At 35.2% G+C, this 13,212-nt stretch overlaps 1 protein-coding gene across 1 annotated transcript in view; it reads left to right on the top strand.

Moving 5' to 3' along the window:
• The window catches only part of HIBCH (3-hydroxyisobutyryl-CoA hydrolase), a 55,833-nt gene that overhangs the window by 24,921 nt on the left and 17,700 nt on the right, over nt 1-13,212 (top strand). The window contains exons 7-9 of the mRNA XM_019471499.1: nt 6,386-6,464; nt 11,548-11,693; nt 12,594-12,680. Coding sequence (XP_019327044.1) covers nt 6,386-6,464; nt 11,548-11,693; nt 12,594-12,680 — 312 coding nt within the window. The remainder of the gene's footprint in view (nt 1-6,385; nt 6,465-11,547; nt 11,694-12,593; nt 12,681-13,212) is intronic.

Genomic DNA, 13,212 nt, shown 5'->3' with positions numbered 1-13,212 from the left:
GTCCTATCGCTTGTTACTTGGGAGAAGAGACCGACACCCACCTCGCTACAACCTCCTTTCAGGTAGTTGTAGAGAACAAGAAGGTCTCCCCTGAGCCTCCTTTTCTCCAGGCTAAACAACCCCAGTTGCCTCGGCCGCTCCTCATAAGACTTGTTCTCCAGACCCCTCACCAGCCTCGTTGCCCTTCTCTGGACACGCTCCAGCACCTCAATGTCCTTCTTGTAGTGAGGGGCCCAAAACTGAACCAGTGCCAAGTACAGGGGGACAATCCCTTCCCTAGTCCTGCTGGCCACACTATTTCTGATTCATACATGGCCAGTTATGTATAGGGAAACACTGGGGAACAACATTGGGGAAAAAATGCTTTCAAATTTAACACGAGAAAAAGTTTCACCGGCTAGTAATTAATTACTGTTGCTACAGGCTTTTCAGATCTAAGTCCTCTTACATCTTCTCTTTTCTTTCTGTTGCAGCAGAAGTCTTTGTGTCCATAAAAAATTCTGCTTCCTCTGACATGAAAGAGTATTTTTTAACAGATGTAGCTGACTCTTGTTGCCAGGAAGTTTTGTAGACTTAGTAAATGTGAGTTTTAGAAAGTAATATACAGTAGTGAAAAAGAATCAAGGAAAACATTCTTAATTCTGGAAAAGTTATTTCAGAAAATTCTGAGTAATCAGAAGCAATTCTTGGTAGGAGTTTTTATGTTTGCATCATGGCTGTCAAGTCGCAGTGTCTGTAGGCCAGACTGGGCCATGAAATGAGATCAAACTGTTCAACCTGCTGCTTTTTGCCTTGGAGAAGCCAACATACATGGAAAGGGAGGACATGAAACTGCAGGCGCTCAATCCCTGCTGTGGAGGCATGCATTTAACTGCCACCACAGCTTCTGTATGGTCCACCAGGTGGGATCACAACACTAGTATGGGTGCTCACCATCAGAAGCCCGGATCAGTCCCTGCAGATTATGCAGGGGAAAAAATATGGCTGTTGCAGACAACTACCCTAGTAAAAACAGTTTGAAATCATTGATAAGCTTTGGCTGGTAGTAGAAAAATCAAAACAGGGATTTTAAAAATTGAATCTAAATCTGTTGATAAAGGACACTCATTGTAGCAGCATTGGTGCACAGAATGGTCTATATTTTTTTTTCCAAGTTCCACTGTAAGAAGAACCTGACCTAAATGGTTACTGTTAATGTAGTTGGATCAAATTTGTTTCAATAATTAAAGGGCAGGAGAACAAGTAACACTGGTAGTTCATCATATCAGATATTCAGAAACTTTTTTTTTTTTAATATTATGTTTTAATCTATGGTGAAGATACAAATATACTTTTGAAAACATATGACTGGAAAGAGCTGCGTCACTGGTTTGTGCCACAAAGCATCAGAGTATTCATCAAATATTGGTCATTAATCATAGCACAAGCTTTCTTGCATTTTTGGCACTAGGCTGTAAGGAAAATACTTGAGTGAAACATCAGATTTTATTATAGATAATATATCTCCAGTCAGCTCATTGTGCTTCTGTATGTATGTAGAAATTTGACTGAGAATCTCTAACATATAATCAGTATGTGGAAATTAGTATTTTATATTTAAATTATATTACATTAATATTCTAGGTTTTAAAATACCACACTAAATGATTGAAAAGTTCACAGAAAGCACCGTTTAATGATATTTTTTAAATACTTGTATAAAGTTGATTTATATGTCATCAACCAAAGAAAGCAATATTCTTAGTCCAGATTGATCTGTTATGCTGCATTGCTCTGGTTCACTAAGTCATCTACAGATAAAAATGGATTATACTCTTTGCAGTGGTCCATAACATTAATGATGAACGAAGATTAATTTTGATTCAGTTTAAGATTTGCTGTGTCTGGATGCAGGGGGTAATGCTCTTACATCAGTTATTTTTGATCTAACATAGCTATAAGCTCCTGCTGCTTCCTAAATCAATTCTACTTGCTTACTTTGCCAACTAATGCTTTTGAAAACATTTTTGCTGCACCTTGGCTATTGTTACACATCTGCATTCAGATATATTTGCCCTTTGTTGTGTTATGCTCAGTTTGTTTGTTGATTGCCACATTTCTTTTGTGGTTCTAGCCCTAGCAGGAACTGTATTCTCATGCAGTTAAAAATGAGTGTAATCATTGGATGTGAACTGTTACAATAGGACTTTCACTGCAGACAATATTAATATTGGTATTATCATAAAATTGTTTGCTTAAACAGCTAAAAATTTTTATCAGCCTAGTGAAGATTATACAAGCAACATTCCTGAAGGCCTTTTCTGTTTGTATTTCTTTTATTCTGTTGCTTATGCTTTCCTAGGCAGCGATTCCTTTACAGTCTGATTTAGGTTATTTAGTAAACAGACAAGTGTGATTTATGGTTTTGCTGTGACACAGATCTACTTTTCTGTATGTGAACAGATGTTTACGTATGGCATTCAAGAAGGGCATATTTATTTTGCTCTGTATGATTCTCTGTTGTTCTCTCCCTCAATTTCTTAATAACTTCCCTAGATGTGATGAGTTCTCCAATTTACTAATATGGGTCATTCTCAATTTAAGATAATACAGCCTCCTGGCTACAACTTAACTTCTAAGATTTATAGTAGCTGTATTCCATTTCTCTATCAGTAATTTGCACCTTGTTTTTCATTAGAAAAATACTTTTAATAAGGTTCTGTATTCATCATGAGAAAAAAGAAAGGAAATTGATGATAAATTTTCTATACACAGTCACATAATGACTTTTGAAATATGGCATTGAGTAGGAAATGATGTGTATGGGAAGTAAAATTCAGATACTCTACTGGCTTTTTCAAAGCTTGTTGTTAAGATTAATATCTTAATATCCATGTAGTAATAAATCTGTAATTTGTAACCAAACATCTTCGTAACCAATCTATATCCAGTAATACATTGTCAGACCACCATTTCTGCTCTTATCTGTATTTTTGATTAATTCATATATAAACCCTACAGAACGTTTCAATTGATTGCTTGTTAATTTCTTAACTCCTTAATTTCTAGTCTCATTCTGTAAGTATTCTTCACAAAATTCAAACATTCAGCTGTCAGTGGGGAAAAAAAAGTTTCATGCCAGTAGTAAGATAAACTATCTGGATTAAAAAACAAGCCTGATTCACCATAGGAATCTATTAACTTGGAAAAGTCTGAAGGAAGACATTAGCTTTAGTATATATTTGAAGATCATGAAAGGTAGGACTCTGACAGTGCAGGATATAGTGTATTTTAATAAAGACACTATAGCATCAAGACTTGTATGTGTAAATGCTGGGACTACTTGGTGAAGTAAACACAGCCCAACTGCAGATATTTTAATAGTGTGAAGGGCCTCCTAGGTGGGACTCCAGCTGTGTAAGATTTCAGTTAAATTTAAAAAAAAAAAAATTACAAAATCCAGACATGGAGGAGGAATGCGTTTAGACTTCTGTCTGGAAGAGTTTGTTCTTTACACAGGATACTATTACACTAATAAGCATCTGTCCTCTGTATTAGATGGAGAAGGTTAAACACATACAGTGAATGTGTTAAAATAACCATTTGGGAAGTTGCAAATAAACATATGAAAACATACGATCACCAGTTTAATAAATTACTGGGATTTGTACCCTCAAAGCATTAACTCATTTTTCTCTCCTAATTTTATCTTAATGTTGGATTATTTAGAAATTATCTTCAAAGAAGTAAGGACATATTTGCACCATTTTCCTTATAATGGATAAGAAGAAAATACAGTTTTAGTCTTTTAAATATACATCTGAAATTAAGCTCTTATCTATACTATAAAACTTGAAAGCTATCTAGAAAACAAATCCAATTATGGCTTAAGCACTTGAGAAAGTGAAACCTGATTTAATTACTTCCTTCAAAAGAAAATTACTTCTTTCAACTTTTTATTATTAAAACTCTATAGTTATTTTTATCACTATAAAAAAGAACAAGCTTAGAAGAGAAGCTCTCTTCATGGAGTTCACACTCTAGTCTTTGTTACTTAATACTCAAGCTGAAAATTTGAGTCCTTGTACAAACTTACGATTGTCTAGAAAATAAGCCAGAAAAAATGCTTTATGATAAATAGTATTTGTCTTCTTAGATATGGAATTAGAAAAAAATAATTTAAGCATTAGAAAGAGCAAAATGGGTATGATTTTTTTTTTAATGTCATTGTCTTTATAAAAAGGTCACCATTATTGCCAAACGAGCATAAAAATAACAGCAGAAATATTGTGCTTTCTCTTGCTGTAGGAACAGCTTTACCCAATGCAGTGAAAATATGCTGTTATGATATAAAAAAAAGTTGGAAGTGATGAAGTCACATTTCCATTTCATTTAAGAGTTCTAGAGCTGTTTTAGGAGTGACTGTAGCTTTACACATAGCTTTGCATTTGCAAGAGAACTAAACATAGGGCCATTGCCCTTGCTGCTGCTCAGAGGAGACCTACAGCCTCTGACCAGTCCTCAAGTAAAAGGGCTGAAGGACAGATAAGAGATGAGACATAAGATTGTACCCTATGCAATAAGATTCAGATATTTGCTCAAATCCCATTTGCCTCCTTGAAACAGCAGCACTTCATGTGTATAGATTTGGCTTAGTCTCTGGATATAAAATCAAGTACGATAACTAGTTACCTTAAGTATCCATTTCTCAGGAAATTAGACTGGAATCTTAAAAACTTCATACATCTATATTAAAACCTGAGACTGGCAGATATTCATTTTACAGAAAAAAACTTTGAAGATATTTTCAAATTTAGTCATGTATCACCCTAATGGAATAAGCAGTGACAATTAATTTCTTGCTGGGCAGAATTGTAAGAGAGGCCAGGGAAGAACGCATGAGAATGGTGTGAGGAAATTGATGTAATTTTTATTAAATTGAGATAACTTTTTAAAATTTTAATGTAAAACCCACCCAAAGATCTTTGTAGATAAGTGAAATGAGAAGATGTTCTACTCTCTCCTTAAAAGCCTATCAAATATATAATGCTGGTCCAAGCAAGTATCACCCAATTAATCCCACTGGTTTTGATGGAAAGTATGAAATACTGTAAAGACATTTGTGAAGACTAGTAGCCTTAGTTGGGTAAAGTGTCATTTTTCTACTATCTAAACAATTAGAAATGTTGCTTAAAAATCTATTACATCTTCATTAGACACTGACTTCTTTTGGCCAATGATATTTAAGATATCTTAGTTTTAATAGAAAAATTGGATGGATAGGGGGACTAAGCAAAGGGAAGTTTAACAGTGAGGAAAGGAAGTAAGCTGAAACAGTGGAAAGGAAGAGAGAAAATATTTGTATGAAGAAACTTCCTGTGAAATATTTGGTAGAGAGTTTTGTCTCCAGGTAAGATCTAACACACATTTCGATTGAAAAATATCATGTAGATAAGCTTTGAGAATTGAGACTCCTTTACCCATGTGTTGTGGTTGGGCCCAGTAATCCAAATATTCCTGGATTACTTCAAGTATTATTACTAAATAATAGTAATTTTGTCAGATAACCATTTCTCTTTAGATTTGTCAGTTTGCCTATTGAACATTTCTCTATATTAAATTAATTTTGTGTGAACTGAAAAGATACCTTTTTCGGGGGCCTTGCTGCTGCTCACTGCCTAAATCAGAAAATATGCGATAGACAACACCAGGAGCTCTTCTGCTCTTAAGGGAAGTGCCTCATCAGGAAGGACTGCTAGAGAAGAGGGCTAGATACTTAGAAATGTGAATTCTATTTCTGACTTGGAGCACAAAAGTCCCCAGGTTAAATAAGTGAGTTTCTAACCGCATACTTTAAATTTTAATCAATAATGCTGAAGGCTTTGGCTGCTTAAAATACTTCTGTTTTGATAAAGAAGGTAATTAGCACATGATAAGAATAGTTAATTATTATTTCTTTTAAAAGTATTATAATTACAACTTTGTGCAATTCATGTATGTTCCAAAAGTATTGGCGTTTTTTTTGTTGGTCGTTTGAAGTATGTGCAAAAATAATAAATGGGGTTACATTAGCAAAAGGATGTCAACTCCCTTAGTAGTCTGATGGAGAAAATGGGGTCTCTCGTTTCTGTTGTTGCTGTCACTCATGAGTTTTTGAAGTTAATCTCTGTATGACTCATCAATCTTTTAAAGCATAGAATGCTATTTCAGCCAAATCATAAAGTTAATATGATACTTTCTTAGTGTTTGAACTAAGGCCTTTTAATATTTTGTTGAGATGTGCATGGTAAATCTAATATTATTTAATTGTAGAGCAAAGCAAGAGGTGTGTTACATAGGATTATGGTTATGATTATTTTTACTGGTAATTTTATAAACTGTGTCCTTTGCTTGTGCTCCATGATAGGGAGTTGGCCTCTCAGTCCATGGACATTTCCGAGTTGCTACAGAAAAGACACTTTTCGCAATGCCAGAAACAGCAATAGGTAAGTATTTTAACAGCTTATCACATGTTAACGTGTTTGAAGTTACACTATGTGTGTAATCAGGATGAAATGTCTTTGACTGAAAGCAGTGGCGGTAATGAAAGAATTTTAAAAAGGAATTGGAGATGACCATATGTGAAAAGTATTTTCTATGAAATTAATAGAAACTTACCTTTATTCTGGGAGGTTGATCATTGAGGTTCTTAACCTGGGGTTTACTGTTTAGACTGACACAAAGACCGTCAGGATACAATTTTTTAAAAATGCAGGTAGATCTGAGGAACAAAGTCTTTGCTACAGATGTAGGCAGATGAAGTCTGAAGATCCCAGTGCAAGTATGTCAACTTTACACGTGGAACTCAGTATGAGTCAAACTGGCTGTACTACAAGCTGATCTGCAATGTTAATGAGGCAGATTTTGAAATTCCAGCTTTTCTTGTAGATTATTAATACAGACCCATTACAGTTGTGCACAGATTGCACGCAGGCGAGATCACAGTGTCTTTTTTTTTTTTTAAATAGCAACATGTACCTTGTGTTTTCTAATGTTTGATCCTACAGCTTCTTTGTCAACTCTGAGATGTACAAAAGCAAATGTTGTGTCTCAGAGCTATGTGAAGATGGTGGTATGGCTCAAGTCAGTTAGATTAAAGTGAACCCACCTGTGAAATCACTCATGTTTCCCTTCAAGACAATCCTGGCACCAACAGGGTATCCACATTGAGCCTATTATTGTCTGGCATATATACTCCATTAATGCTTTCATCAGTGTCCAAGTCCCTTCTCCCTGCTTATGAACAGTGCGCAAAATGTATAACCTATCCCGCATTTCTCTCCTGCAAAATTTCTAGTTTCTACATCTTTCCAAAGCAAGGCAGCTGAAGGATGATTGCAATTGTTCTTATCTTTATGTCCTCAAGCAGGAGAATGAGGCTAGTCTGTAATATGTGGCCCTGTTGAACACATTTATTCAGAATAGAGAACCTTATCTGGTGGTTAAACAGCTTAAATGGTACCAGACATGGTGCTATTAGCTTCTCTTAGTTTCACCTCAAAGAATTAGTTGTAAGGAGTAGTGACCATTATTTTCTTAAAAGAATTTCCAGTTACATAATGTTAAAACTAAGAAATAATGTAAAAAAAAAATCAGGACTCAGTTCTGAAAAGAGAATAAGAGTTATAATATTCTGCTTCTGTTGAGAATATTTTAAGTACAATAATGTCATTACCACAGAAGTTAAAATGCATGCTTAGCTAATGATTGGATTTTTGTAGTGGCCCCCTGTTAGTAATGCTTAAAAGTTCTAGCATTTTTCATATTTTTAAAGGGTGTCTTACACATATTATCTATTGTTTATTGCTATCCAGCCTGTATGAAACATTTCACAAGACTTATTCTGCAATTCTTAAAATATTAAATGAGCTGTGAGTGTCAAGGCAAACAAAACATAATAAACCCCCCAAATATAAGCAAGCTCATTGTCATTTTAACTTCTGAAAAAAATATTAGAGCAACTCCTTCTAGCTGATGTCATTTAATTTTTCTGAACAAGTAAGTTTGGGATGAGAAAAAACAACCCTATTGCAGCCCTCCAAATATTTTTCTCTGCTGAAGGAAAACTTAGTAAACCAAATAGCTCAAGCATTAATACAACATGAATTTACTGAACTCCTGAAGTTCATAATCAGTTGTTGTAAAAGAAAAACATTTGAAAGAAACAATTTTTTTTTTCTTTTAAACTAAACAGAGAGGTTCTTTGGCATATGAAGTTATTCTAATAATAAAGATACCTCCTTTGCTTTCTTCTTCAAAGGTGAAGACATGAGTAGTCTTATATGAACAAAAATGATGTACTTTACATACATTTCTGGTGCTGACAAGGACTTAAACAAAAATAGACTGTGAAGACATGGAAGAGCTTAGAACTTGCTTAGGAAAGAAAGTAATTAAAACTCTTTTAGGATCAATTAGAAGTAAAACCACTGAAATCTGTTTGGATTTAAGGGCTTAGCTGTTTTGATCTCTGTGGTGTATGTTTAAAATGTCTAGCTGTCTAAATATTGTATTAATTGATTTTTTCATATGTTCACTTATTTCAGTAGGCATTACACCTTTTCTGTGAAATGAAAACAAAGTCTTCATTCAGCTGCTACATTTTCACACAATTATTCTGCATTTATACACCACCATAAATAAAAGGATATAGATAGATGTGCCACTTTGCAAATAGAAATAAAAGGCAGTTCTAGATTGTAGGAGTTTGAAACTGACATAGATAAGATAAAGCACTGGAAAGCAGCTTAGGTGTAGGAGGGTGTGGAAAAACCACTAGTGGAAAGAACAAAAGATGAAAATATATTGTAAGAAGCGGGCTTTAAGGTGATGTGATAGTAATAGTGGACACTTTCTTGTATATCCCTCTAAGTTTTTAGCTTTCTATAAGTCATTTACTAATAAATCTCCAGCCACCTTCGCAAGATAAGGTAGGAAGGTAGTAGCGCTACCTTTATCTTATGCTTGGCGACTGCAGAGATTCACAGCTGGGATTACAGTGAAGCATGTTGCATCTGTCTCAGAGCACAGACTGCAAGTCAGCATTACAGGCGTAGGCTTTTAGCCTGATCAGCCCAGCAGACATTCAGTTCTTCTCTTATTTAAGTAGGATTTGAGAAATAATTGGTAAATGCTATCAAAAAGACAAAAAAAAAGTATATGGAATACATTAATAGAAACCCAGTAGCAAGCAGAAACATACGGGAGCGTTATTGAGACAATTAAGAGGAATATGCAGACAGGGACAAGAGGAGTAAAATTATAAGAAGAAAGGAAGACAGGAACCTTGAAAAAGATACAGTAGAAGCTATAGCAGACTACATTTATGCAACCAAGTAAGTTTAAACTGGATTAGTTACACCTTCGCTAATCCTGTTTGTAAATTCCTTAATTATTAAAGGAACCTTCATTCAGTTTAGTTTTCTTTGCCTCTAAAGTGATTTACGCTAATCAACTCCACAGTTTATTTAGAACTAGTTTCCCTGTGTATGGCCATGTGGAAGGGCCCTATAAATCCCAACAGGAAGATGGCTTTTCCTCTGGAAACTTACTGGAGCATGGGGAGAATAGTACTTCAGCACTGGTATTTTAATTACAGCAAAAAGGAAAAGGTTGTTGCTGTTGCAGTCCTGGTGGATGGGGAGAATAATGTAATTGCCTTTTTGCTTTGGAGGGCATTTGTAAGAGAAGTTTCATTTTGAAATGAGGGATTTTTTTTGCAGTAGTAGGATATCCAAGGGGAGACTGATGAATAGAAACATAAAACTAAGTGACAGTCTTGGCATCAACGTTATAGATACGATGGCTCAAACTGAGAAGGTAAACTGCAGAGTAGACTATTCAGAATGTGAGTACAGATGAAAAAGAAAGTAAGTGATGAATTTGGGTTAATACAGCTTAGGGCTTTTAAAGGGTGCCAACAAGACATTCAGTATTTTAGGAGAAGAGCTGTATGTCTCAGTAGCCTGTGGGATGAGGAATAAATCAGTTAATGGCAACATGCACATCGGTGGGAATAGGAATAGAATACTACAAATATAACTGATAGGAAGCGGCTCCTAAAACCAACTTTGCGATTAATTAGAGGCAGCAGAACTAAGGGAGGACCAAGAGGGAACCAGAGGAGAAGCTGAGAGATGGGTGAGAACATAAGGCAGTGATGAACTTTTAAAGATTATTGAGAAGAGGAAAACACTGAAGAGAAGCTGTCTGAAAGAAAACTCCCCTTGATTCCATTCAAGAGGGAGGAATATTCAGGGACCACAAATTTCCCACATCTTAAAACACTTGTAATAGGGTCTTTCTATAATAAATACATTGACTCTTTTGTGACTGAAAGCAATTACTTGTGAGTGAAAAATTACCACCTTCTATCAGAACCCTATTTAAACTCCGTATGTACATCTTAATCTTCCCCATTAATATCTCTGCTTTGGCAAGTGTTTTGAGTTTCTTATTGCTCATTTGTATTCTTTTAAATTTATTTTCATGTTTCATTTATTCTCTCAAGGTGAAAAAAACACCACCACACCTTTTAATTTCTTCAAAAGACTTTCAGTTTCATGAATGCACCATTGGTGATTATTTCGAAGTAGTAACTGGACACTGCTTCTTTCCATTTTGATTTCTGAGGTTATTACAGCTAAGCTTAAGGTTTTTTTAAGTTTAAATACGTTAAAAGTTACAAAAAGTGTTTGAATTTATTTTGTAGGTGATTAATGTATATAACAGAATAAGGTAGATGTTGACAAAGTGATGATTTTAAATATTTAAACTTTGATCTTTGCTAAAAGTAGCTATATATATTTCAATTACAACTTTTAAAAGTCTTTTAAATTTTATTCACAGCTTCGAATTCTTCGAATTTTTAAAAATTACCTTTCTCTGTAGATTTTAAAAAAAAGAAGTCACTAAACTGAAAAGTTTTATCATTTTTTTTAAATTGCAGGTTAGTCATAGTCCTGTCAAAGAGCCAGGTATTAGGTCAGCATCTCATGCCTCCACCTTCAGGAAGACCCTGGCAATATTGTTGATCTATTAATGAATTCTCTCAGTCCCAAAATTTGTTCAAACTTAGCTGTGCAAGAGGCACTTCATCATTATTTGATATTTTTATTGTAATAAAAGATTTCAGAGAAAAAGCAGCATCCAGTTTGAGTTCGCACAAATTATTTCACAATTCTTTGTGTCACTTCTGTTATTTGCTGAGAGCACGCTTGATTCTTCAGGCATCTAAAAATGTCTCAAGTTGTTGGCAAACAGAATGAACAGTATTGTCTGGTTTATGTTTGTAAATTAGGTGCCAGTGGAAAGGGTACAGTTTGGAAGGTGTTCAAGAGTTTGCTTTTAGGAAGGGTTTTGATGACAGAGAAATGACAAACCAAGTCAAGGAGAAACTTGGGCAAGAAAGCTGTGCCTAAGTCAAGGAGATGAAAGTGAGACAAGAAGAAATAGCTACTAAGTTACATGCATGATTAGGGCAAGTTCTTCTCCCTTCACTTTTTTTTTTTTGTTGTTTTGTTATTACAGGTCTTTTTCCTGATGTAGGTGGAGGATATTTCTTGCCAAGACTATCAGGAAAGATTGGCTATTACCTTGCACTAACAGGATTTAGGCTGAAAGGAAGAGATGTACTAAAAGCTGGCATCGCTACACATTTTGTAGAATCCGACAAGGTAAGCTGCTAACTAGTGCTAGCAAGGGCGCAGCCTACAACCATAATGACAAGCTTAGGTTGTGTAGCGCACCAATATACTTTTACCAACTTGAGTGTAGGCAGAGGTGCAATTATATTAGCTGGCCATGCACTGTGAACAGGGATCATAAGATACTCTCAAGCTGTCATTATAACACTTGCCAGCTAGTGACAGCTTTGCTTGGAAGAGGGAGCAAACGTTGCTGTCTTCATGATTCTACTGTTGAAGAGCATGATTTACTGAGCGTAATTGAAGTTGCTTGAAAAATTGTACAGTTTAGACAACAGTGTCTCAAATTAGAGATTATTTATACAACTGCAAAGTTTTTAATCTAGGTAGCATCCCATTAAGGTGTTCTTTATCAGTCTCCTTAAGAGATATCCTATTTGTTTCTTACAGTGGCTGTAAGAAAGTGTAAAAATTAGTATAATAGATAAAGTCAAAGTTGTAATATTCCAGTAACTTGCATGGACAGAAGGAAAAACAATGACCTGCTTTCCTTCTCTGTGTAAAGACCCATGGCTGTCATTGTGGAGCTGGTTAGATACTATTTTGAGCATAGCATGGTTGCCTGGCTGCTGCTCTTTCCTCTCAGACTGTTGTAGGCTGCCTTTACCTGCCGCAGCTGTAGTGCTGCATTGGGGGTTTGCTTGGGAAGCAGAGCTCTTTGCTGATCATAATTAAATCCAGATGGTTCAACACTGAAAAGTGAACTCTGGCTCCTTGTATTGTTTGCTTGGTACCTCTTTAAGATCTGTCTGAAAATTGGGGGTGGGTGGGTGTTTACATACATATATACTATATAGTACTATTACCATAGCAATAATAATCCAAGAAGTACATTTTGGTTTACTTTTAATTAAATCTTATTTTTAATAGCTACCTGCCTTAGAGAGTGACCTAATAGCACTGAAATCTCCTTCAACAGAAAATATTGCAGACTTATTGAACTCTTACCATGTGAAGGTAATCTGATCAGTTACTGAAATCAAGCAGAATTATTAAATATATGTAAATACAAATTCTTTTTTATCCATGCTACTGATCATTTGTTTTATGGTTAAAAAATAATGGGTTTCCAAACTCTTTGCACTCTAGAAAATACTAATTTGTAGCACTAATGCCTACAGTGGTCAAAATTAAAATGTAAAAGTCTTTCTTCACTTTTTATTCATTTTGGATACCCCTCAAATTCCTATTGTGGTCAGCTCTCTCTTTTTCTATGTGTGTATGTAAGTTTCCAGCCAGTAGCATGATGATGCAGAAAATATATCGCTGCTTAATTTTTCCCCTGTTATTCTTGGATTTCTAGCATGCTTTGCAGAACGCAAAATAGATAGCCACTAGCTGACTGGGAGTTGTACATGATGGCAAGTGCAATCTGGGGAGTTAGCCTGAAATTCAGGATTCTGACAAACACAAGTGACAGGGGTAGAACTACTGGCCTAGTCTATAAGCTACAGAAGTCATAGTGCCAGTTATTAAATGCTACACTGCT

The sequence above is a fragment of the Aptenodytes forsteri genome, unplaced genomic scaffold (genome assembly GCF_000699145.1).
Source record: "Aptenodytes forsteri isolate BGI_AS27 unplaced genomic scaffold, ASM69914v1 Scaffold145, whole genome shotgun sequence".
Taxonomy (NCBI): domain Eukaryota; kingdom Metazoa; phylum Chordata; class Aves; order Sphenisciformes; family Spheniscidae; genus Aptenodytes; species Aptenodytes forsteri.
The sequence above is the reverse complement of the archived record's forward strand: the minus strand, read 5'-3'. Positions and strand labels throughout refer to the sequence as shown.